Raw genomic sequence first — 26,034 nt, 5'->3', positions numbered from 1 at the left:
TAAATCGTTTTTAATACTGCACCATGATGGCCCTCTTTATTTGATGAGCCCCTGAGGTCATGGTAGCAGACAAAGAAACCACAACATAACGCACACCAATACGGAGCCCTAGAGGTACATCGGGACCACATATAGGACCCTTTAGGAAGGACCCGGGAGCCATAAAGAACTACACCAAGGGAAAAGACACATAAACACAGGCGGTTTATTCATGTTGTTGAGGTGAGAATTTAGAGCACCTAAAAGTGACACCTGGTGGAGGAAAAAGTCACAACACCTTAATTGCACAGAAGCACCTTGTGGTTTGAGATCGAGATTGAAGTCACACACCTGATTGTGTTGTTTGTGGTGATTTGAAAAAACTGACATTTTTTTCTTAATCACATAGTTTATTTTATTTGAATTTATATGTGACTTTGAAGCACTTTGGAGATTGTTTTTCATCACGATATAAAAGTTTGATCACAAAGTTTATTGAAGCACAGTCACAGATTTAAGGGATATTAGGAATTGATTTAATAAATAAAAAAAAAAAACCCATCTTCACAAGCACGGCACTGAGACAGATTGTAACAAAATATTTTAATTGTTTTTGAGTTTAATTCACTTCTGAAGCGCACCATCACCCCCTTGTTTCTCAATTGCTGTATAGACTGGTTTATAGTATCAGTATCGTGGTGCAGCACTAGGAAGGGATTAAAATCACCTTGGATAGCGCAGGAACCACCTATACATATACATTTGTCTATAATTAAAAGTTGACACCCCCATTTGAGATCGCATATCGCAGTGCTAGCTGCAAGTTCGCACAGAATCAGATCGCACTAGTGTGAACCACCATGCGATCCGATTCTGCTGCGGATAAAAAAAAAGGGTCATGTGCGTGTTAGGTGCGATTGTGGTGCGAATTCAGCCATACAAATTTTATGGCTGAAATTTGCACCGCACAGAGATCGCATGTAATTTAGGAGCAGTGCGCTCCGAATTACATGCAATCTCTGTGATCGCACTAATGTGAACCGGCACTTAAAGTTACCAGAAGACATTTTTGTATTTCTTTTATAATGACAGGTGCTCTTTAAAGCTGGATACACACTATACAACTTTTGTTGTTTGATTTCCTTTAGATTTACCTTCAACTGTGTAGTGCAAGGGCCTGCCTGATTACATACAAATTGAAGGTTTTTACGTTTGACCTCCTATTATATGGTTTTGGTAAATCTAAGGGAAAAAATCTAAAGACAATTGTATAGTGTGTATCCATCTTAAGGCTACACAGTGTACAGTAAAAGGAGTCTCTGAGCCCAGCCAGCATTTAAGTGATGTATTTGTAATACTGTGTTGTATGTACCATGTATACAGGTATGACACTTCGAAAGACAGTTAGAGAGGCTGTGGCTGACGTGATAGAGGGCGCCATGCAACTCCTAGAAGTAATCCTAAATTCTCGCATACAAAGGTATTATGTGAGATCTGAAAATATTTTATACTATGACTGATGTGTATAAATTATTCTTCATAACGTATGTGGCTTCTCATGTTTCCCACTTGTAGTCTGACACAGGCACAGCTGGTATCCACAGGTAGTGTGTGGGAAGCATGCGACCAGTTTGAGCAGATTCCTAAAGGTAACTCACTTTGTCTCATTGCCTGCGTACATTTTCTGGTTTCTAGTTGTTTTATCTACTTTTTAAAGTCGTTTTTGTTTTCTTTTAAATACATTCATTGTTTCAATGCAAGTAAATGATAAAAAAGCAAAAAGGCTGATACTCATGTTGCTGGTCACAGCAATGTGCTGAAGTAAGCTTAATATTAGCACTATCTGCGTCCGTTTAGACACATCTTATATTAGCTGTAATGAAGGTAAAGGCGTACTTGTAATTCCTGGAATTGAACTGTAGAATAAAAATCTATCCTTGCAGTGGCCCTACTCCACCCCTTTCTTCACTGCAAGGGATAAATGCTCACTATGTCTAATTTGTACAGGCAGGATTTTCACCCAGTCTGGTGCTGCCCTTTTCTCCCCACAGCTCCAATCTGTTGATGGTCCCCTAGCATTATAATGTACAGTGCAGGGCTGTAAACCTTGTGAAGAGGGTACGTTAGTGTAGTTTTGATCAAAGGTACACCTGTGTCCTTGACACATGTCCTGATAGGATGCATTGTACTGCATTGACAATGCTGTGAAGCACTGGGGGGTCAGCATTGGCGTGCAGTCTCACATTCAGTTGGGCCAAAACTTACAATCAAGGCTGATAATGTACATATTTTAATTACCGTATTTATTGGCGTATAACACGCACCCCAATATTTGGAGAGAAATTTCAGGAAAAAAGCTTAAATTTAAAATAAACAGCTTTGAACTCAGAACATTTTTTTTTTTTTAAAATCAAATGATATCTCACCAGTGCCCATGAATGCAGCCTCATCAGCAGTGTCCAACAATGCATCCTCACCAGCAGTGTCCATATATGCAGCCCACCAGCAGTGTCCATATATGCAGCCCACCAGCAGTGTCCATATATGCAGCCCACCAGCAGTGTCCATATATGCAGCCCACCAGCAGTGTCCATATATGCAGCCCACCAGCAGTGTCCATAAATGCAGCCCACCAGCAGTGTCCATATATGCAGCCTCGCAAGCGCAATGTCCAAATATGCAGCCTCGCAAGCGCCATTGGAACTGACCAAATTTGTTTTTAAAAAAGGCTGAGAGCAGAAGGCGGGCCGGGCCGAGGAGAAGGAAGGACTAGCTGTCATAAGAGCAGAAGGGGCCGGGCCGAGGAGAAGGAAGAACTAGCGAGCGCAGTCATCGGAAGTCCCGCCTCCTCTGCCGGGACGTGTGACATCTGTCATAGGCGGGACTTCCGATGACTGCGCTCGCTCGTCCTTCCTTCTCCTCGGCCCAGCCCGCCCCCTTCTGCTCTTATGACAGCTCGTCCTTCCTTCTCCTCGGCCCAGCCCGCCCCTTCTTCTCTCGGCAATGCTTCCTGGCCGTTTTTTTAAATATCGCCGATAAATACGGTAACCACTTTAAGACCGGAAGGATTTGCCCTCTTCCTGACCAGGCCCTATTTTGCGATTCGGCACTGCGTTACTTTAACGGGCAATTGTGCGGTTGTGCGACGCTGTACCCAAATAAAATTGATGTCCTTCTTTTCCCACAAATTGAGCTTTCTTTTAGTGGTATTTGATCACCTGTGCGATTTTTATTTTTTGCGCTATAAACAAAAAAAAAAAGCAACAATTTTGAAAAAAAAACCCAAATTCTCTTACGTCCTCCGACAGTCGCCGCCTCCTCTAAGTCATCACTGTTGGGTATTGACTTCCCATCTGCAGGAGTAGCTGGGCATATAGACTTAGTCCAAAGACTAAAGACATTAGCATATACACACCCATGGGGGCTGTCCCATCTGGTCAATACCCCCCCTGCATCACCACTCCCAACTCAGTTTTAATCTGCCTAGCGTCAGGAGTAGTCAGGCTTCCCTGTGCTGGGGCTTCAGTCTCAGCCTTCCTAACCTTTTTATTTGATTTTCTTTTGATAATGTCAGTTTTTTCTTACTTTACTAGCTGTTTATTTTGTCAGCTTCTAGTGTTAGTCTTCTTTTCGGATGAAGATGGATCATGTGGTGCTGGGATTCGGACTGACCGCCCTGGGTTTCCAGGGCAGGAGGGTCAGATGGACCCCCAACCCGCCATCGAGCGTTCAGCTATGGTTCGCCCTGGCATTACGAATGACCCATCCCTGTTCGCTGCAGGGATGCAGCCGTGAGGTGGCTACCTCACAGGACAAATCTGCGGTGCTGCAGTGTCATGTCCCTGGCTCACGGCTCTCCCTGTCAGGTGAGGACAGCGGTTTACCGTGCATAGAGTCTTCCAACGCCATCTGGTACAGGTAAGTACTTCTGTGTGGGGCCTCTGTCTGGGGTGGCAGTCTGTGTTGCTGTGTGTCCCCCATGTCTGTGCCTGTGTGACTCCCTGATGCGGTCCCTGCGGGGATCGCTTTCTGTCTGTGTGGGGGTCCCCTTCCCTGTGTCACTTCGGTGCATTGTTGGGGTGCAGATGTTGTGTGGTGACCGCAGCAGAGTGCACTCGCGCGGTCCGCCATCTTTGATTTGGGCAGGCATGGTAAGACTCTCTGTGGGCGATACTGCATGCTGTTTTGGCGCCATCCGCCGCCATTTTTGTGGGTGTAGAACGATCGGTCCGACCGCATGTTCGGCGGCCATTTTCGTGAAGCCTCCAATGCAATCCTTTGGGGCAGCCATTTTCCCTAAGTCTGAAAGTCTTTAAGTTCAGCCTACTTCAGCAGCTCTTCCTTTCCATATGCAGCAGGACATCGGTGGCAACACTCTGCGGGCTCTGCAGGTTATCGCTCTCAATATTCCTTTGTATTATTGCTTCTGGCTCAGTTTTCTCTTCTCCTTTTGGGGGTCTTTGTCACTGTAGCTGTAGCGGTGGGCTGCGCATTCCGCAGCGATCTAAAAGGGGCAGTACACATTTATTGCACTGTTTTTTCCTTAGTGGGGGTCCCCAGTTCTCCTGCGGCCCCGCTGCGACCCGATTTGGCTGCTGTGGTGGCGACTTTGGTGTCTAACATGGAAATGCTGATGTCTGAACGTGCTACAAAAAAGAGGCCCAGATTGTCTCTCTCTTCTGATTCAGATGGGGATATGGCTGCTGCTGCGAGTCTGCCCTTTTCAGGGTCCCGCTCATCCCTGGACCCCCCGGGGTCTGAGGGGGAGGCTGAGATGGAGGGGTTGATACCTCCTCCCCAGGGTCAACTGAAGAACGGGCGACCATGGACGAGTTAATTGTTTCTGTTAAGGAAACCTTGCATTTAGCGGATGAGCCCTGTCCTCCGGGCGTTGTGTCCTCATTTGGGACCCGCAAGTCTGCGCAGGTTTTCCCCTGCCCAGCTGAGTTTCATTACACCGTTAATGAAATGTGGCGCACGTTAAAACGTCCATTCCTGGTACCTAGTCGGTTCAAATTGCTTTATCCTTTTGCGCCGGCTACGGAATCACGATGGTGTGTGCCTCCACAGGTAGATCACACTGTGGCCATCTTGAACAAGGCTACCTTGGTTCCTACTGAGGATACCCCGGTTTTCCGGGATCCCACGGACCGGCGGTTGGAGTCTCTAGCTCGCCATTCCTATACGGTGGCGGGTTCGTTGCTCAAACCCATTTTCGCGTCCGTTTTGGTGGCTCAGGCGGTGGCTGATTGGACTAAGCTGCTTAGGAGCAACCTCGTGTCTGATGATGTTCCGCCTGCCCGGCTGGAAATGGTGGATCAAATCCACCGAGGAATCATGTATCTGTGTGATGCGGCCTTAAATGAGGTCCCATTAGTAGCACGCCTATCTAGTGTCTCGGTACTTAACCGGCGACTGATATGGCTGAAGAGCTGGTCGGCTGACCAGTCCTCACGGAAAACAGTTGCTGATTTTCCATATGCTGGTTCTCGCCTTTTTGGAACCAATCCAAGGGCAAGCCCTTCAAGACCCAGGGCAGCCAGAAAAAGCCCTGGGCGGGCAAGCAGGAGTCGGACACTGCCGGCTCGGCGGGTCAGTCCGACTCTGCCTGAAGGGGCGCCCTCACCCGTTTCGGAGGTGGGGGGTTGCTTGCGTGGTTTCCTCCAACCTTAGCTGCTCCGGATCTCGGACAGGTGGGTTCAGGAAATCATTCGATCAGGATACGAGATCGAATTCCTTTCCCGGCCGGCGGGCAGATTCTTTCCCTCGAAGCTTCGCTTGCCTCCTGGGCGTCGGCAGGACCTGCATCACGCGGTGTAGGACCTTCGTGCTCAGGGGGTGCTTCTCCCGGTGCCTCATCGGGACAGGTTTCGGGGATTTTATTCCAATCTGTTCGCGGTGCCCAGGAAGGTGGGCAAAGTGCGTCTTATTCCCTATATGGGAATGATTCTGGACTCTTCTCAGGCTGAGGTGTTCTTGCCGGAGGAAAAGCTCCGGACCTTGCAGGACGAGCTCAGGTCCCTCAGGGACAATCCGTCCTCGTCACTCAGGACCTGTATGTGGGGCCTGGGGTTAATGGTGTCAGCCTTCGAGGCGATACCCTTTGCTCAGTTTCACACGCGGGCTCTCCAGACGGAGATCCTGGCCAGGTGGGACAGACTGCCTCAGTCCCTGGATCTGTGTGTCTCCTTAAGTCGTCAGACCAGATTGGCTCTTCTGTGGTGGCTCCAGTCCCTGTCGGTGGCGGAAGGCAAGTCCTTCCGTCCGTTGGTATGGACGGTGATTACCACGGATGCCAGCCTGTCGGGCTGGGGTGGAGTCCTGGGCAACCTGTCTGCCCAGGGCACTTGGTCGGGGGAGGAATCCTCCCTCCGGATAAATGTGCTGGAATTGCGTGCGATAAAACTCTGTCTCTTCCAGTGGTCGGACCGTCTCCAGGGCCTACCTGTCCGAGTACAGACGGACAATGCTACCGCAGTGGCTTACATCAACCACCAAGGGGGCACCAGGAGTGCTCGAGCGGCCCGGGAGGTGACCAACATTCTGTCTTGGGCCGAGGCTCATGTCCCGGCGATCTCGGCAGTTCACATTCCGGGTGTGGAGAATTGGCAGGCCGACAATCTGAGCCGCCAGACCCTGGACCAGGGGGCATGGTCCCTACACCCGGAGGTCTTTCAGATGCTGTGTGCGAGGTGGGGATCCCCGGACGTGGATCTGTTCGCATCCCGGCTAAATCAAAAGGTGGAAAGGTTCGTGGCAAGAACGCGCGATCCGTTGGCGGACGCCTTGGATGCGTTGGTAGCCCCTTGGCATCAGTATCGCCTGATGTATGCCTTTCCTCCGATTCAGTTACTATCCCGGTTCCTCCGTAGATTGGTCTCGGAACCGCACCTGGTGATTCTGGTGGCTCCGGACTGGCCACGCCGGTCCTGGTACGCCGACGTTGTTCACCTGGCAGTGGCACTTCCGTGGCGTCTGCCTCTGTGGGAAGATCTCCTGTCTCAAGGTCCGATCTTCCATCCTGCTTTACAGTCGCTGGCTTTAACGGCCTGGCTGTTGAGACCCAGGTCCTGAGGGACAAGGGTCTCTCCCCTGAGGTTATCCCTACTCTAATCAAGGCTAGGAAAACCTCCTCTGGTAAAATCTATTACCGTACCTGGAAAGCTTATTTCGCCTGGTGTGAGTCCAGGGGGTTCTCCCCTCGTTCTTACTCGGTGTCGAGAGTGTTGGCTTTCCTCCAGTCTGGAGTGGACCAGCGCCTGGCGCTGGCCACGATAAAGGGCCAGGTGTCTGCACTGGCTGTCCTTTTCCAACGCCCTGTGGCGTCTCATTCCTTGATTCGCACCTTCATTCAAGGTGTGCGACATTTGGCTCCTCCCAGGAAGGAGCCTTTACCTCCATGGGACTTGAACTTGGTTCTGTCTGTGTTACAGCGTGCTCCTTTTGAAAACATCAGGGAGATATCGTTGCCTCTACTGTCGAAAAAGGTTGCTTTTTTAGTGGCGATCACTTCGGCTCACGGAGTGTCGGAGCTGGCGGCGTTGTCTTGCCGCTCCCCTTACTTGATAATTCACAAGGATAAGGTGGTTTTGCGACCACCCCCATCCTTTCTTCCCAAGGTGATCACTGAGTTCCACCTTAATGAGGACATTGTCCTGCCTTCGCTTTGTACGAAGCCTAAGCATCCGAAGGAGATTGCCTTGCATTCCTTGGATGTCGTCAGGCCGATCAGGGTTTACCTGTTGTCTACGGAATCCTTTTGGAAGACGGATTCCCTCTTTGTCCTTCCTGAGGGATCTCGGAAGGGCATGGCTGCGTCTGCAGCAACTATTGCCAAATGTATCAGACAGACCATTGAGCAGGCTTATGCTTTGAAGGAACGGGTTCCACCCTTCCCTGTTAAGGCGCACTCTACCAGATCTTTGAGTGCGTCCTGGGCCTATTGGCATCGGGCCTCGGTGGCCCAGGTGTGCAAGGCCGCGACTTGGTCGTCGGTGCACACCTTTTCCAAATTCTACAAAGTAGATGTTCTGGCATCAGCTGATGCTTCCTTTGGCCGCAAAGTTCTCAGTGCGGCAGTGCCATGAAGGACCCTTGAATTTTTTTCTGGGTCCCTGGCTGTTGGTATTTGCTTTCCTGGGCTGTTGCTCCTGTTGAGCATTGTTTTTTTCTGTTGCCCAGTTGGTTCTCTTACGGTGCATGTAAGATTCCTTTCTCTGATGTGGGTACTGCATTGCCTTTTCTATGTCTCCCACCCCTCATGTCTATACTGCTTTGGGACATCCCAACAGTGATGACTTAGAGGAGGCGGCGACTGTCGGAGGACGTAAGAGAAAACTGAATTTTTGTAAAATCTTACCTGTAAAATTCCTTGCTCTGAGTCCTCTGACAGTCGCCGCCCCTGCCCCTCTTTTGGGGTTCCTATTACCTACTGCTATGCTACCAAACTGAGTTGGGAGGGGTGATGCAGGGGGGGGTATTGACCAGATGGGACAGCCCCCATGGGTGTGTATATGCTAATGTCTTTTGTCTTTGGACTAAGTCTATATGCCTAGCTAATCCTGCGGATGGGAAGTCAATACCCAACAGTGATGACTTAGAGGAGGCGGCGACTGTCGGAGGACTCAGAGAAAGGAATTTTACAGGTAAGATTTTACAAAAATTCCGTTATTTTTCACATTCTGCTATATGCCTTTCTCCAAAGAAAAAATGTAAAAATCTAAATTTTTTTACATTTTAGGCGAATTTGTTTTCTGCTACATTTTTTTGGTAAAAATGACCATAGAGACATGTAATCCTATATAGAAGGATCACATGGGCTCTATGATCATTCCAGGGAGAAGAACGGTCAGCTGTGTTTGTTTTTTTTTTTTTACAGCATTGTATACTATTCTTAAATCTGTTCTTAAAATCATATATCAACAGATAACCAGGCTGCTGTTGTAGCGACTGTATCTGGATATGTGGGTGTAGTCAAGGATGCACTAGAAGAGATGGAACAGGTAAGATCTACTTTATACGATCAATATTATCCCCCCCCCCCCCTTAAAAAGTCCTACATGATTAAATATTTACCTTTTTACCTGCTTAAAGGTCTTTCACTGTGTGGTCCATCCTTTGCAAGGAAACCATCTTGGCTGGATGTGCCATTGCCCCATTCCTATGAATTGTACATACCTGTTGCAGCTTCCCATCCAGTAGAATATGGACCATCTATAGCAGGGGGTCTCAAACTACGGCCCTCCAGTTGTTCAGAAACTACAATTTCCATCATGCCTAATCATGCCTGTGAATTTTAGAGTTTTGCAATGCCTTGTGGGACATGTAGTCCCGCAAGGGCTGGTGGGCCGTAGTTTAATGATTAAAAATGTGTATAAAGGGATGTTATGATTTGGGTCAATTTTATTTTAAATAAGTGTTTACATTTTAAACTGATTCGTTACTATACGAATATAGTCTTTGTTTTGTAAATAAACATTATATGACAAAAGATTCCCAGGGCATCGAAGGTTAACAAAAGGAAAACTGCTCATCAGTAGTAGCTGCCTGCCTTTTGGTTTGCATTGCCTGATTGAAACTTCAACTGGAGCAGTCCAATAAGGGATGCAAAAAATTAGGACTTCCTTGTCATTCCTTGTCATTTTCTGCCATCTTTCTGGTAAAATTACCGTTCTTTCACTCACCATGCTACCAGTTTAGGCTCTTGGAAAACTTTCACACATTGTAAAATGTACTGTGCACAAAATAAAGCCTATTCTGTTAGTGTTTAGCAAATAGTTGTAGAATGCTCCATTTAGTGACAATCGTGAAAGTAGTTGAGAAATGTCATGCAAATAGAAAATCCTTGAAGTCCAGCTGGATATATTACAACCATCACTTTATTGGTATATGACATAAGATATAGCCAATGCGTTTTTGTCAAGCGTTCGATCTATTGATTCCTAACGTATGTTCCAGAGTGTCTGATGTGCCTGCAGTGGCAAAACCCTGAAATTGGGGGGGGGGGGCAAATTTAGCTATGTTTTGTGTCATTTACCAATAAAATGATTGTTCTACTCCAAGCAACTGGTCTTTTGAGAAACCGCAGACCTGCCAGCTAATGACAAGGTCTAGTGCTGCTTCACAAATACGCTACAAAGCTGTTCATTGATTACATTTTTTATAGCCTTCGCCCTCTCGCCGAGACCTTATTTGCATATAGTCGTTTTTTGACCAACTCCTCTGCCTCTTCATTTGTCTTCTGGAGCCCTTGGCAGTACCCATTACTTTCAGGTATGGGGAAGCATGTGACCTTCTCACCTTTATCCTAGCATGCAGTAATACCAAAGCAGCCAATGGCCAAGCCAACTGTGACATGGGGCAGGGGAAAGTTATGGCTCTGTGTAAGCTCCAAACACTAAGCATGCTCAGAGATTTCTACTCTGAGCTCTGACAGGTGAACAATGCAAAGGGGAAAGTAAGTAACACCAGTAGAACCTCTCACTTTTACTTGAGTTGGCAAAGTGTTAGATTTACCTTAAGTCATAATGGTACACTCTTTTTAAATGAAAAAATGTTGGGGTTCTGTAATCCACTAAGTTTATTTTATTTTTTTGCTCTGAAATTGATACTTAAAACACTACAATGTGACAGGCTTTGTCAGGTGGTGAGGACCCTTTCAGTGACGTCCTAGAAGATGATGAAATGGGTGCCCGTGGAAACCAGGATACTTATTGGTCTGAGGCAGACCACAGACTTATAGCTCCATGCTTGGGTCTTATGAAGGCCTCTAAAGCCTGTATGAAGAAGGTGCTGGGAGCTCTGAAGACTCATGGGAAGGTGGAGACGGCAGAGCAGGTGGCACAGCTGGATGACCTGGCCGATATTACACAGGAAGTGAGCCCCAGGTATGAGCAATGTGCAATTTTTATATATTATTAGTAATGAAAATCCCCATATATTTAAAATACACCCACACACTGTAAATCTTGCAAAAAATTATTTCAGTCTACAGTATACGTTCTTACTAATCAGTAAATCTTTTGTGTGGTAATCCCATTTTAAATGACTTATGACATGTTTCTTAGACTGATTTTTATTGCTCCTTCAATATGGCCACCATTGCCATCCTACCAGTTGTCAATTTATAAGTCCTAAAGTGATATTAAAGGCTTTTTTTCTAAAATAACAAACATGTCATACTTACTTGCTCTGCGTAATGGTTTTGCACAGAGCAGCCTCAATCCTCCTCTTCTCAGGTCACTCACCGGTGCTCTTGGCCCCTCCCTCCTGCCAAGTGCCCCCAGAACAAGCAGCTTGCAATAGGGGGTACCCAAGCAGGCTCATTCACTGCTGCTCTGCATGTCCATTCACACACAGATTAAATGTACATATTTGCCTGACAAAGGGGTCCTGCATGGCTCGGAAACGTTGCACTATGTCTTCTGTTATGTGATCATTCTTCAATAAAGATTTGGACGTAATTGATGATCTGTGGTGTGCTGGCAAATATGTACATTTGATCTGTGATATTTCCAGTTCCAGCTAGCTGTTGCTACAGCACCCGCTAATCCTGAAGCCTTATCCAGGATAGTGTGCGATGGGAATATCGATACTACATTCACACACAGCCGCATCTCGGCTCCCCCGTCTCTCTCCTCATTGACTCACCGGCTGTGAGACTCCCGCTACTGTCTCAGCCAATGAGGAGGGAGCATCCTCGGAGAGCCGAGGCTCTCGTGCACATCGCTGGAGGAAGATCAGGCTCAGGTAAATATTAGGGGGGCTAAAATGCATGAAGGTAAAAAACTTTGAGCCTTTACAACCCCTTTTAGAAGGGCATAAACTTTGGATGCTGTGCCTAGAACAACAAAACAAAAAAAAAACCGTCTGATATTTGGGTATCTCCCCATTACTGAAATACCTTGCCTTTTTCTGTAATTTGTGACATTTTGATGGCAGCCATCTTGGTAGAGACAGGTCTTTGCTTTCTCATGTCAGAACTGTCCCCCTAGTGACTGCCTATCTGATGGCTTGTCGGGGCATATTCAAAAAGCGACAGGAGAGGTGCAGAGAGCACAGAGCCCCAGATGGAATGAAGCAGATGCAGGGAATAAATGCACTGCAGGCCATCTGGTACAGCTTCCCCTCCAGTAAGGAGGACAGTGAGCAGCATAGTAGTGACCTCACCAAATCTCACTCCAAATCTGGAGAGTCCAGCAGCCAGAGGCACAGCTCCATAGATGATCTCAGGCTACAGATTTACAGCTAAGATGCTGAAAAGCCAATTGCACAAACTCCTTTTCTATTGTTTTAGTATGCTAAAAAAATTATACTTATTCAGTGGAAATCACACACTGCTCCCACATTAACCCACTGGTTTAGACTTATTGACCTGGCTGTCCTTATGTATAAGTTAAATATGAAGCCCTAAGAAATTTGAAAACGTTTGGTCCCCCTGGGTAAACACACGGGCCACAATCCCATCAGACTAAAATGGTATACTTTTTGTATGTCATGCAGCTATGAGCTACTGGGATTGGCTTGACTCACCAAGTGCGCCTTGATGTGCTGAATTATATACTGTATACTGTAGGAAATCTGAAAACAGGTCTTTCTCTTACGTCCTCCGACAGTCGCCGCCACTTCATAATCTTCACTAATGGGGTAATTGACCTTTGCTCCGCAGGAGTAGCTAGGCAACAAGATTTGTTAATATCAAAGCTTTTAGCATATCACACCCCTAGGGGGTGGTCCCCTCAGTCAATACCTCCCTGCCTCCAGCATTCTCAACTCAGTTTTCAATTGCCTAGCTTAGGAGTAGCTGGCTGATCCTGTGCTGGGGCTTTCAGTCTCAGCCTTCTATTCTCTTTTTGATTTTATTTTGAGTATTTTTCTCTTTCTTTTTTTACTTAGCTGTTCTTTTCTCAGCATTAGTTTAGTTTCTTCAGATGAAGATGATCATGCGGAGCTGGGTCTCGGACTGGCCACCCTGGATCCCAGGGCTCAGGGCCAGGGGTTCCCCAGCCTGCCATCGAGCGTTCAGCTCAGGTTTTCCCTGGCATATTGAACGACCCATCCCTGTTCGCTGCAGGGATGCTGCCTGTGAGGTGGCTACCTCACCGGACGCCATTTGCGGTTTCGCACCGCAGTTCCACTGCGTCCTGGCTGCAACACTCCCTGTCCTCAGTACAGCGGTTTGGTCGCTGGAGCAGGCTCCCCACGCCATCCAGAATGGTAAGTGCACTTTTATGTGGGGACCTGTCTGTTTTGGGTGTCAGTCTGTGACTGTGTGACCCGCATGTCTGTGTATGTGCTGAGCTCCCTGTCAGATTCCTGTGTGGAATAGCTGCCTTTCTGTGGGCTGGGGGGGGGGGGGGGGGCTCTCCCGCTCTGCTGTGTGAGATGTATGGGGCAGACTGGGCTCAGACATGCTGTGCGGCGACCGCTAATGCGGCCCGCCATTTTCTTCGGCAAACCATGGTGACCGGCCCTGTGTGGTACAGCGCGGTGTTTTGGCGCCAAACGCCACCATTTTGGCGGCGATCGCTCATACAGCCACATGTCGGCGCCAGTTTCTCATTGCCTACAATGCCTCAGCCGAGCGGCCATGTTTGTGAAGCCTGCATAGGCTTTATAGGGCGGTCAGTCATTGCATCACTTCCTTTTGCTCTGGAACAGCGATCGGTGGCAGCAGCCTGTGTGGTCTCTCCAGGTTTTTACCTTCCTTATCCTGTATTTCCTTGCTCAGTGTTCCTTCTCCCTGTGGGGGTCGGTACATACAGTAGTGTGCGTTGGGCTGCGCTCGTCGCAGTCTTAAAGGGGCAGTCCTTCATTTCAATTATTACTGGGGCATGGATTCTCAGGATTGCAAGTTTCCTCCCACCTTGGTGGGGGGCCAAGGGGCTGCTGCATCCCCCGAGGGGGCTGATTTGGCTGCTGTTGTGGCGAACTTGGCTTCTCAGGTGCAGATGCTTATGGCTGATCGATCCGCAAAACGGCCCAGATTGTCTATTTCCTCTGATTCAGAGGACGATGGGGCTGCTATGGCTGGGGTGCCCTTCTCAGGGTCTCGTTCAGCTCATGACCTTGTGGGGTCTGAGGGGGAGGCTGAGGTAGAAGGAGTTGATAATTCTCCCCCTGGCTCGCCTGAAGAGCTTGCACTCATGGATGAGTTGGTTGCTTCTATCAAGGAAACACTGCGTTTGCAGGATGAACCATGTCCTCCTGCTTTGATGTCCTCTTATGGGACGCAAAGGAAACGCAAAACAGCGCAGGTTTTTCCCTGCCCTGCGGAATTTCAACGCGCTGTTGATGAGCATTGGCGCAATTTAAAGAAGCCCTTTACTGTGCCAAGTAAGTTCAAGCTGCGTTATCCATTTACACCCACCACTGATGAGCGTTGGTGTGTGCCGCCTCAGGTGGATCACGCGGTGGCAGTTTTGAATAAATCTACTGCGATTCCTGCTGAGGATATCCCGGTGTTCCGGGACCCTACGGACAGGAGATTAGAGTCTCTTGCCCGTCATGCTTATACGGTTGCTGGTTCTATGCTGAAGCCTATTTTTGCTTCCATTATGGCAGCCCAGGCTATTGCGGATTGGACGCAGGTGCTCAGGCGCACCCTGGTGGCTGACTCTGCTCCGCCGACAACGTTGGCTATGGTGGATCAAATTCACCAGGGTGTCATGTATTTGTGTGATGCGGACTTGGATTTAGTCCCTTTTGGCTGCACGCCTCTCAAGTGTAGCGGTGTTGAACCGTCGCCTGATATGGCTGAAATGTTGGTCGGTTGACCAATCATCTCGCAAGACTTTAACTAATTTACCCTACGCGGGATCTCGCCTTTTTGGCGAGTCTTTGAATACTCTGATAAAGGGAATTTCCGGGGGTAAGAGCACTCTCTTACCCCACTCAGAAGAATAAGTCTGTTCGGGGTAAGAAGAATACCTCGTTTAGGCCCTCTCAGGGGTCCTTTCGTGCCTTTCGGTCGCAACACAAGGGCAAGCCCTTCAAGGGCCAAGGCCCCCAGAAGAAGCCGTGGGCAGGTAAGCAGAAGTCCGGCCAGTCCGGGTCCGCTGCCCATGCCAATTCGGCCTGAAGGGGCGCCCTCACCCGGTTCTGGGGTGGGGGGACGTTTGCTCGGTTTTCTTCAATCCTGGCTGGCCCGCATTCGGGACAGGTGGGTTCAGGAAATCGTTCGATCTGGATACAAGATCGAGTTTCTCTCTCGGCCGGCGAGCAGATTTTTCCCCTCAAATCTTCAGCTGTCTCCGGAGCGTTTGCAGGATCTGCACCTGGCGGTGCGGGACCTGCGGGCCCAGGGAGTGGTGGTTCCGGTGCCTCATCGGGACAGATTTCGGGGGTTCTACTCCAATCTGTTCACTGTGCCCAGAAAGGAGGGCAAGGTACGTCCGATTTTGGACTTAAAAGCTCTGAACCGCTTTGTGCGGGTTCGCAAGTTCCGCATGGAATCCCTGCGCTCGTTGGTGGCTGCCCTGGTTCTGGGGGAATTCATGGCCTCCATCGACTTGAAGGATGCGTACCTTCACATCCCCATTTTCGAGGGTCACCAGAGGTACCTTCGATTCGCCATTGCGGAGGATCATTACCAATTCGTGGCGTTACCCTTTGGTCTCGCTTCGGTTCCGCGGGTTTTCACCAAGGTGCTTGCGCCGGTCCTGGCTTTATTGAGAGCCCAGGGTATCTCTGTCTTGGGGTATCTGGACGATATCTTGATTCGGTCTGCGACCAGTCAGGGCCTGGTGAACGACCTGTCCATCACGATGCAGACTCTGCAGGAGTTCGGTTGGACGATAAATTTTCCAAAATCAACGCTGTGTCCGTCGGTTCATCTTCCCTACCTGGGGATGATCCTGGACTCTGTTCAAGCGAAGGTCTTCCTGCCGGAAGACAAGCTCCTGACACTTCAGGACGAAGTCAGGTCCCTCAGGGACACTCAGTGTTCGTCCCTCCGGACATGTATGAGGTGTCTGGGATTGATGGTCTCGGCTTTCGAGGCGATTCCCTTCGCCCAGTTTCACACGCGGGGTCTTCAGGCGGAGATCCTGGCCAAGTGGGACGGGCGTCCGCAATCTCTGGATCTGCGGATTTCGTTGAGCCGCCTCACCCGAAGGGGTCTTTTGTGGTGGCTCCAGTCCCCGGCGGTGTCGGGGGGGCAAGTCCTTTCGTCCTTTGTCATGGACGGTGATCACCACGGATGCCAGCCTGTCGGGCTGGGGTGGTGTTCTGGGCGTTCTGTCCGCCCAGGGAACTTGGTCGGAGGAGGAATCCTCCCTTCCGATCAACATTCTGGAATTGCGAGCGATAACTCTCTGCCTTCTACATTGGTCGGAACGGCTTCAGGGCCGTCCGGCTCGGGTGCAGTCGGACAATGCCACAGTGGTGGCCTACATCAACCACCAAGGGGGCACCAGGAGTGCCCGAGCGGCTCGGGAAGTAGCCGACATTCTGTCTTGGGCCGAGACACTGAATTTCAAAAGAGCCAATTTCCCTAAACTGCGCTCGCTGCTAGAAAATATCAAATGGGATAGAACCCTGGGAACAAAGAACACGGAGGAAAAATGGGAGTGCTTCAAGAGCATACTTAACAAGGGGGTGGGCCAGTGCATTCCACAGGGAAATAAATTTAAAAGAGCAAAACTAAACCCTGGGTGGCTAAACTCCAACATAAAAATGTATATTAGAGCTAAAGAAAAGGCCTTCAAAAAATACAAGACTGAGGGGTCATTGGCAGCATTTAAGCACTACAAAGAGTGTAATAAGAAATGTAAAGATGAAATCAGGGCGGCTAAAATAGAACACGAGAGACATATAGCGGAGGAGAGTAAAAAGAACCCCAAGAAGTTCTTTAAGTATATAAACAGTAAGAAAGCAAGGCCAGAACACATTGGCCCCATAAAAGATGATAAAGGAAAAATGGCCACTGAGGACAGAGAAAAGGCGGAAGTGTTAAATAATTTCTTTTCTTCAGTCTTCACAAAGGAATCGGGGGGCTACACTAACCCAGCTTGTAAGGCCGAACTAAATAATACACCTCAGGAAGTGCCGCCATGGCTAACAGAGGATAGACTTAGAGCTAAACTAGAGAAACTTAACATAAATAAATCCCCGGGACCGGATGGCTTGCACCCAAGGGTTCTTAATGAGCTCAGCCAGGTGATTGCCAGACCATTATTCTTGATCTTTAAGGATAGTTTACAGACAGGTATGGTGCCAGCTGATTGGAAAAAAGCCAACGTGGTACCAATATTTAAAAAGGGGCCGAGATATATCCCGGGTAACTATAGGCCGGTCAGCCTAACATCAGTAGTCTGCAAAATTTTGGAGGGGATGATAAGGGACCACATACAAGACTTTAGTAATGAAAACGGTATTATAAGTAGTAATCAGCATGGATTCATGAAAAATCGTTCATGCCAAACCAATCTATTAACCTTCTACGATGAAGTGAGCTGCCACTTAGATAAAGGTAAGCCTGTGGATGTGGTGTATCTGGACTTTGCAAAGGCCTTTGACACCGTTCCCCACAAACGCTTACTGTACAAACTAAGGAAGGTAGGTATGGATCATAAGGTGAGTACCTGGATAGAGAACTGGCTCCAGGGGAGAGTCCAGAGGGTGGTGATTAATGGGGAGTACTCTGAGTGGGCGGGTGTGGAAAGTGGGGTCCCCCAGGGTTCTGTCCTGGGACCAATCCTGTTTAATTTATTCATAAATGATCTAGAGGAGGGGATATCTAGTACAATCTCAGTATTTGCAGATGATACTAAATTAGGCATGCCAATATCTTCTATGCAGGATGTGGAAATCTTGCAAGCAGACCTGAACAAAATAACGGGGTGGGCAACTACATGGCAGATGAGATTTAATGTAGAAAAATGTAAAGTAATGCACTTGGGGGCCAGTAACCAGAAAGCAAGCTACTCACTAGGGGGGGAACCTCTGGGTGAGTCTAGGATGGAAAGGGACCTGGGGGTACTGGTAGACAACAGGCTTGGAAGTGGCATGCAATGCCAAGCCGCTGCAAGCAAAGCCAACAGAATACTGGGTTGTATAAAAAAGGGGATTCACTCCAGAAATAAAGAGATTATTCTTCCACTCTACAAAACTCTGGTCCGGCCACATCTGGAGTATGCTGTCCAGTTCTGGGCACGGGTCCTCAGGAAGGATGTGCTGGAACTGGAGAAAGTCCAGAGAAGGGCAACAAAAATAATTAGGGGAATGGAGGACATCAGCTATGAGGAAAGACTACAAGCACTGAACTTATTCTCTCTGGAGAAGAGACGATTGAGGGGGGATATGATATCAATGTACAAATACTGTACTGGCGACCCTAGCATAAGGAACAAACTATTCAGAGTAAGGGAATACAATAAGACACGTGGCCACTCACTAAAACTTGAGGAAAGGCGGTTTAACCTTAAAGTGCGTAAGGGGTTCTTCACTGTAAGAGCGGTAAGGATGTGGAATTCTCTTCCGCAAGCAGTCGTATCAGCGGGGAGCCTTGATAGTTTCAAAAAGCTATTGGATGGACACCTTAAAGACCACAACATACAGGGGTATACAATGTACGGTTAAAAGCAAACACACACACACATTATAGGTTGAACTGGATGGACTTGTGTCTTTTTTCAGCCTCACTAACTATGTAACTATGTAACTATGAGACGCACGTCCCGGCGATATCTGCAGTTCACATTCCGGGGGTGGAGAACTGGCAGGCGGATTATCTGAGTCGCCAGTAAAAAAAAGTGGATGGTCCCTTCACCCGGATGTTTTCTAGATGTTGTGCGCGAAGTGGGGTTTCCCAGATGTGGACCTGTTCGCGTCTCGTCTAAACAACAAGGTGGAAAGGTTCGTGGCAAGGACGCGCGATCCTCGGGCAGACGCCTCAGACGCGTTAGTGGCGCCCTGGCATCAGTATCGTCTGATGTATGCCTTTCCACCGATTCAGCTGCTGTCCAGGCTCCTTCGCAGGTTGGCCTCGGAACCGCACACGGTGATTCTGGTGGCACCAGACTGGCCTCGCCGGTCTTGGTACGCAGACCTCGTGAATCTGGCGGTCGACGCTCCGTGGCGTCTGCCACTTCGAGAAGATCTCCTGTCTCAAGGGCCGATATTCCATCCTGCTTTACAGTCGCTGGCTTTAACGGCCTGGCTGTTGAAAGCCAGGTCCTGAAGGATAGGGGTCTCTCCCCTGAGGTCATTCCCACTTTGATCAAGGCTAGAAAAGCCTCTTCGGGGAAGATTTTACTACCGTACTTGGAAAGCGTATTTTGCCTGGTGTGAGTCCAGGGGGTATTCCCCTCGCTCATATTCGGTGTCGAGGGTGTTGGCTTTCCTTCAAACGGGCGTGGACCAGCGTTTGGCGTTGGCCACGATTAAGGGTCAGATTTCTGCGCTGGCCATTCTCTTTCAACGCCCTGTGGCGTCTAATTCTTTGGTTAGCACCTTTGTTCAAGGGGTGCGACACTTGGCCCCTCCTCGGAGGGACCCTTTACCTCCATGGGACTTGAACCTTGTTCTGTCCGTGTTACAGCATGCTCCCTTTGAGAAGATCAGGGAGATCTCGTTGTCTCTTTTGTCCAAGAAGGTTGCCTTTTTGGTGGCAATCACTTCGGCTCGCAGGGTGTCGGAGCTGGCGGCCTTGTCCTGCAGCTCTCCCTACTTGGTGATTCACTTGGATAAGGTGGTCTTACGACCTAATCCTTCTTTTCTTCCGAAGAGGATCTCGGAATTTCACCTCAATGAGGACATTGTCTTGCCTTCGCTTTGCGTGAAGCCTAAGCATCCAAAGGAGGTGGCCTTGCATTCCTTGGATGTTGTTCGGGCGATCAGGGTTTACCTGTCATCGACTAAATCCTTTCGCAAGTCGCATTCTCTATTTGTCCTTCCGGAGGGTCCTCGGAAGGGCATTGCAGCGTCGGCTGCGACCATCGCCAAATGGATCAGACAGACCATTGTGCAAGCCTATGCTTTGAAGGGGAAGGTTCCTCCTTTCTCTGTGAAGGCGCACTCTACCAGATCTCTGAGTATGTCTTGGGCCTATCGTCGTCAGGTTTCTGTGGCCCAGGTGTGTAAGGCGGCGACTTGGTCGTCCGTTCACACTTTCTCAAAATTTTACAAAGTGGATGTTCAGGCATCGGCAGATGCTTCCTTTGGGCGTAAAGTGCGGCAGTGCCTTAGGGTCCCTTGTTTGGGTCCTTGGCTGTTGGGGTGTTTTACCCCTGGGTTACTTGTTCTTTCCTGGGTTGTTGCTCCTGTTGAGCACGTTTTCCTGTTGCCCTGTTGGTTCTCTTACTTTGGTAAGGTTCCTTTCTCTGATGTGGGTACTGCGTTGCTTTAGGCGCGGCTGCGTTTTTCCCACCCCTCATGTCTACACTGCTCTGGGATGTCCCCATTAGTGAAGATTATGAAGTGGCGGCGACTGTCGGAGGACGTAAGAGAAAACGGAATTTTTGTAAAATCTTACCGTAAAATTCCTTTCTCTGAGTCCTCCGACAGTCGCCGCCCCCGCCCCTCATTTGGGGTTTGTTTATGTACTCTACTGCTATGCTACTGAAACTGAGTTGAGAATGCTGGAGGCAGGGAGGTATTGACTGAGGGGACCACCCCCTAGGGGTGTGATATGCTAAAAGCTTTGATATTAACAAATCTTGTTGCCTAGCTACTCCTGCGGAGCAAAGGTCAATTACCCTATTAGTGAAGATTATGAAGTGGCGGCGACTGTCGGAGGACTCAGAGAAAGGAATTTTACGGTAAGATTTTACAAAAATTCAGTTTTTTGCTCAATTGGACAGTGATGCATTGACTGGAATCTTGCTTACCTATGTTTTTGTTTCCTTGTCTTTGCTCAGTTTGGTACATTTTAACTTTTGTACCTATATTTGCACAAAAAAAAATAATATATATTATATTATATATATATATATATATATATATACACTGTACTTTCAAAATACATGATTGTCTAAAAATAGTTTTGTTAATATATACATTTTTTTTTTTTAACAGTGTGGATGAGTTGGCTCTAAGTATGTACCCTCCTATGAACCAAGCAGCTGTTCGCTTTAATGTACGTATCTTCCTCCTTTCATATCTGTTGAAATGCATTGGTCTTTCCATTGCTTCAGTTAATAACGTGACTGTCTGCTAATAAGCCATACTTTAGTGTTCCTAAAGGGTCAGTCCATCTAAAACTGATATTACAACTGTTGGTAGATGGCAGCCATTGCCTACATTTCTTGGAAACTCTATTGGTGGAATATGTGTTTTTAAAGAGGAGCTCCAGTCTCCTGTGTAAAAATTAAGTTAGCAGCTACAAAAACTAGCCACTCACCTGTCCCACTATCCAGTGGTGTGCTCACCACCGCTGTTTTCATCTCCAGTCGTCTGTCCCCAGTACTGGCATGTTAACTGTGGGCACCTGGCTGTGACAGCTTGCGGCTTCAAATCTGGGTTCTCACTGCGCATACTCATTGTGGATGGTCCCGTAGTCTTCTGGGACCTGCCACAAGGAGAACTTCCACTTTGATCGCCTAGGCGATTGGAGTGGGTACCTGTCAAAATCAGGTACCCGCTCCAAAAAGTGCCATTTCTTTACCAGGAGTGGGGTAGGAGGCCTTAAAGCAGAGCTTCCCCTTTTGGGTGGAGCTCTGCTTTAGGTTCCTGAGTCTACACACTTGGGATTCAGAATACTGGGTGGAACATAGTGTCTAGGTATACAGTCAGGAAACATGACCTGGCGATCTCCTCTTGAAGTAACTAAGACATAAAAGAAGCTAGAGGCTGGCTCTGCCTATCATGCTAAGTTAATAACTCCAATATTACTTTTGGATGGATTGACCATTTAAAGCCCAACTCCAGCCAAAACATTTTTGAAGAAATGATTATAACTTTGGTTGTGTGTCTTTTTTTTTTTTTTTTTTTTTATCATGCTTGTGAGTTTTTTCAGCTGTTCCTATGTATCCGTTCCCTACTATGTACCATTAAGCAGCATCTTTGCAAGGCATTCTCTGCTTCCTTGATCTGTTCTGTTTGCCAACAAACTTGTCTTTTTGCCTCTTCCAGTATTGTGTTTCTTTAATATAGGTACCTTTTTGGTTTGAATCACATATTTGATTATCCTAACTTATTCCTATACCATGTTATAGGCCGCTAAGTTGTCTTCTGTGCTGAAGAAAGTGCTCGAGATCACAAGGTTTGTGGATTTTTTTATTGTTGACCATGGTTTACCCACACATACATTTTTCATAAAAATACTGAGTAATTAGGAGGCAGGGTAGGGGATGCCAAAGTGTAAAAATAAAAAAAGTATTTAGATGAAGCCCTAAAGACATGGGGGCAGTACAGTTTGGTGATGATATCAACAGGAACTTCAGGAAAGTAGCTAGCTTTGAATAATGTCCTCAAGACACACTAAACACGTGACTGTCAAGATGCTTGACCGGTAATTAGATCCCCTTCGCACATGCTGTTGTAATCAGTTATGTATGCTTGGCAAAGAACATAAAGAACACAAAGGTATTAAGTATTGGACTCCAAGAAAGATGGATATTAATTGTAAAGAAATTAAATACAAGCTGTAATCCCAAATATTATAAATGTTTTCCAGCAGAGACAGTTCCAGCAAGCATTTGTCTAAGCCCTGCCCTCTCAGTTATGCAGAAAGCGAAGTCTCCACAGTTGTGCAGAAACCATAAACTGGTGACTAGGTGCCTTTTAGCTAAGCCCTGTCCCCACAGCTGTGCTAATATCTACTCTTTGCCTACATTGTGCTTCTCTAGCTGTGTCCAACCCCTTCAGCCATGCAAATGTTCATAGATTGCTCCGCTCTTGCCTATCCAGCTCCCTTTTAGCTGTGCAGAAATCCATTGATTGTTCACATTTTACTTATCGAGATAAGCCCCAAAACCTAAAATATGGCGTGTGATGTGATCCTCAAAACACTCTTGTACGATTTTCAGTCCGTTGTAGTGTGTTGTCTGTTCATTTAATTGAATGCATGTTAATGCCCAACATAGCATGTGTAAGCAAACGCACCAGAATGGACAGGGATGATGTTATTGGCCTCTAAATTACATATAGCTGAGCTCTACACACATCTATAATATACCAGTTACTGCAGTTATGTATTAATCGAACAATTGTTATATAAGTTTTTATTTTCATATGCAATAACACACAGAAGATTACAAGAGGCTAAATTTGCCTGGGTATCAGCATCTTGTAATCCTGTGTGGCAAACTTAGTCTGGATTGGTTAGTACTTTTCAGGTCTGCTACAAGAAGACATGTCGATTAAAGAAAGTGCCAAATAAAAGCAGAGCTTCACCCAAAAGCCAAAAAGGGAAGCTCCACTTGTCTGCCTCCAAACCTCCCCCACCACCACCACCACCATCCCCTCTGCTACCACATTTTGCACCTTTTTGGGGGGGAGGGGGGAAATGGGGGAATGGGTCTCTAGTTTTTACCAAGATGGAGGTGTCCGCACCCGAGACCCAATTTTTAGGAATTGGCTCGGGGGAGGACACAGCCAGATGCCTGGACAGGTAAGTGCCCTAATGGTAAAAGTTAGCAGCTACAGTGTTTGTAGCTGCAGACTTTTAACTTTTTTTTTGGGGGGGGGTGGAGCTCCTCTTGAAAGGGAGAATGCAAAGATGACCTCATCAGTCTGGTTCTACCTATTTATTAGGAAAGTTGTACAAGTAAATTGTATAATGTGTAGCCAGCTTTAGGGGTTGATTTTACTAAAAGTGGAGAGGGCAAAATCTAGTGCAGCTGTGCATGGTAGCCAATCAGCCTCTAACTTCAGTTATTCAATTTAAGCTTTTTCAAAAAACCTGAAAGCTGATTGGTTTCTATGCAATGCCTCACCAGATTTTGCACTTTCCAGTTTTAGTAAATCAACCCCAATATGTTTGATTTAATAAAACTGGAGAGTGCAACATCAGGTGCAGCGCTGCAAAGAAACCAATTAGCTTGCAGATTTTATTTTATTTTTTTTGTTAAAGCTTAATTGAATAAGCTGAAGTTAGAAGCTGATTGGCTACCTGGCACAGCTGCACCAGATTTTGCACTCTCCAGTTTTAGAAAATCAACCCCTTAACCACTTAAGCCCCGGAGGTTTTGGCTGCTAAACGACCAGGGGGTATTTTGCGATTCGGCACTGCGTGACTTTAACGGACAATTGCGCGGTCGTGCGATGCTGTACCTAAACGAATTTGGCGTCCTTTTTTTCCCACAAACAGAGCTTTCTTTTGGTGGTATTTGATCACCTGTGCGATTTTTTGATCATGCGCTATAAACAAAAAAATAGCTTCCATTTTGCAAAAATAGCAATATTTTTCACATTTTTTTATATGAAATTCCCCCCCAAAAAAATGTAAAAATCAAAATTTTTTAACATTTTCGGCCAATTTGTTTTACGCTACCTATGTTTGGAAAAAAAAATCGCAAAAAGCGTATTTTGATTGGTTTGCGCAAAAGTTATCGCGTTTACTAACAAAGGGAAAGATTTTTGTCATTTTTGTTGTTTTTTTTTTTTAACGCGTAATGGCGGCGATCTGTGATTTTTTTTGTGGTACTGCGACATTGGGGCGGACAGATCGGACCCTTGACTGACATTTTTGGGGTTACCAGTGACATTTCTACAGTAATCAGTGCTATACATATGCACTGTTACTGTAAAAATACACTGGTAGTGAAGGGGTTAACTTTATTTGGGAGGGAGGGGCTGTGTGTGTCCCTAGGGGCGTGCTTTCTACTGTGATTGGCTGTGGCTTGAGCTGTAAGGACACTGATCAACGGATCTACATAGTAGATCCGTGTGATCAGTGTCTTTACACCGAGGAGAATGACAGGCAGCTTGTTTACACAAGCTGCCTGACTTTCTCCCTCTCCCCCGCCGATCGCAGAGTGGCCGGCGGACATCGGGTCCGCCGGTCACACGCGCGGGGGGGTCCATGACCACGCGGGAGCGCGCCTCTGGGGGCGCGCGCTCGCTCCCTAGACCCTCACAAGCAAGCGACGGTCGGCAAGTGGTTAAAGTCTGTATGTTCTCCCAGTGGTTGCTTTATTTTTTGCCTAGGATCCCGAAACGTTTGGCCCTGTAACCTTTACGTTTGGTTATATAACTCAGGCAGGGACATGGGATTGGAAGCTGCTCAGGAGCAAAAACCAAATCTGTTTTTTTTTTTTTAATTTGTTATATCTGTGTGTTCAACAAAGTAACGAAAATGTTTTAAATCCCAAGAATACATGTTTTATTGTGCCTTATGTCTATTTTCTTTTAGGTCAAGCCATGTATGTCCTGACAGTGAAACCGGTTGGGTGCAGTTTCTCAACAATGCCATTGATCACAACATGAACAAAGTTAAAACCTTAACCCAGGATGCTCTTTGATTAAAGAACTCCATACTCCTAACTCATGGATTCCAAAACTGTGAGGTGCTGCTTCAGCAAGTCCTATTAAAGCTTCTGAGTGAAGTGGGCTTCATATGTAAGGATGAGACAGATTTTCATAACTCCTTCCCAGGACAGAAAGGATTCTTCTATTCTAGACTTGTTTATCCAGCACTTATAACAAACTTGTTTTTCTTTGAAAGGTTTTGTTCACTCAAAACTGATAAGTTGAAGTGTGATCTCTGTACGGGATTTCCTCTTCTTTAGGCTTCATGTAAACTAGCCTACAGTGACAGCTCCTGAACTTGATTATAGGAGCTTTTAGTGTTTTTTTGGCCAAAGTTCCTAAACTGCACTCCATAAAGCCTATGTGTCCATGTACACATAGGCTCATAGCGGAGTTTAGGAGCTGCCGCGCTTAGGCGGGCTTCAACCTCCCTCTCCTATCCTGAACACGATTCTTCCGCATTCAGGAATATTTTGACTGCAAGAAAACACAATTTGGCTGCGTTTTTGCCGTGGCAAAAGTAGGCCAGTGTACATGAGCCTTAGAGCTTGCTGTTGCAATTTAGACAGACGCTTTCCTTGTTGGATTTTTTCTTTACTTAAGCCTCGTACACACGCACCGATTGTTGGCCGACCGATCGGCCGT

At 47.3% G+C, this 26,034-nt stretch overlaps 1 protein-coding gene across 1 annotated transcript in view; it reads left to right on the top strand.

Moving 5' to 3' along the window:
* CCNDBP1 (cyclin D1 binding protein 1) overlaps positions 1–25,583 on the top strand; it is a 42,871-nt gene extending 17,288 nt beyond the window's left edge. Inside the window, exons 5-11 of the mRNA XM_082271694.1 lie at positions 1,363–1,459; positions 1,555–1,628; positions 8,905–8,981; positions 10,612–10,865; positions 20,995–21,055; positions 22,134–22,180; positions 25,274–25,583. Coding sequence (XP_082127820.1) covers positions 1,363–1,459; positions 1,555–1,628; positions 8,905–8,981; positions 10,612–10,865; positions 20,995–21,055; positions 22,134–22,180; positions 25,274–25,382 — 719 coding nt within the window. The 3' untranslated portion in view covers positions 25,383–25,583. The remainder of the gene's footprint in view (positions 1–1,362; positions 1,460–1,554; positions 1,629–8,904; positions 8,982–10,611; positions 10,866–20,994; positions 21,056–22,133; positions 22,181–25,273) is intronic.
* The last annotated feature ends 451 nt before the right edge of the window (positions 25,584–26,034 follow it).

The sequence above is a fragment of the Pelophylax lessonae genome (genome assembly GCF_965119305.1).
Source record: "Pelophylax lessonae genome assembly, chromosome: 11".
NCBI lineage: Eukaryota > Metazoa > Chordata > Amphibia > Anura > Ranidae > Pelophylax > Pelophylax lessonae.
This window is presented reverse-complemented; position numbering and strand designations above follow the sequence as displayed.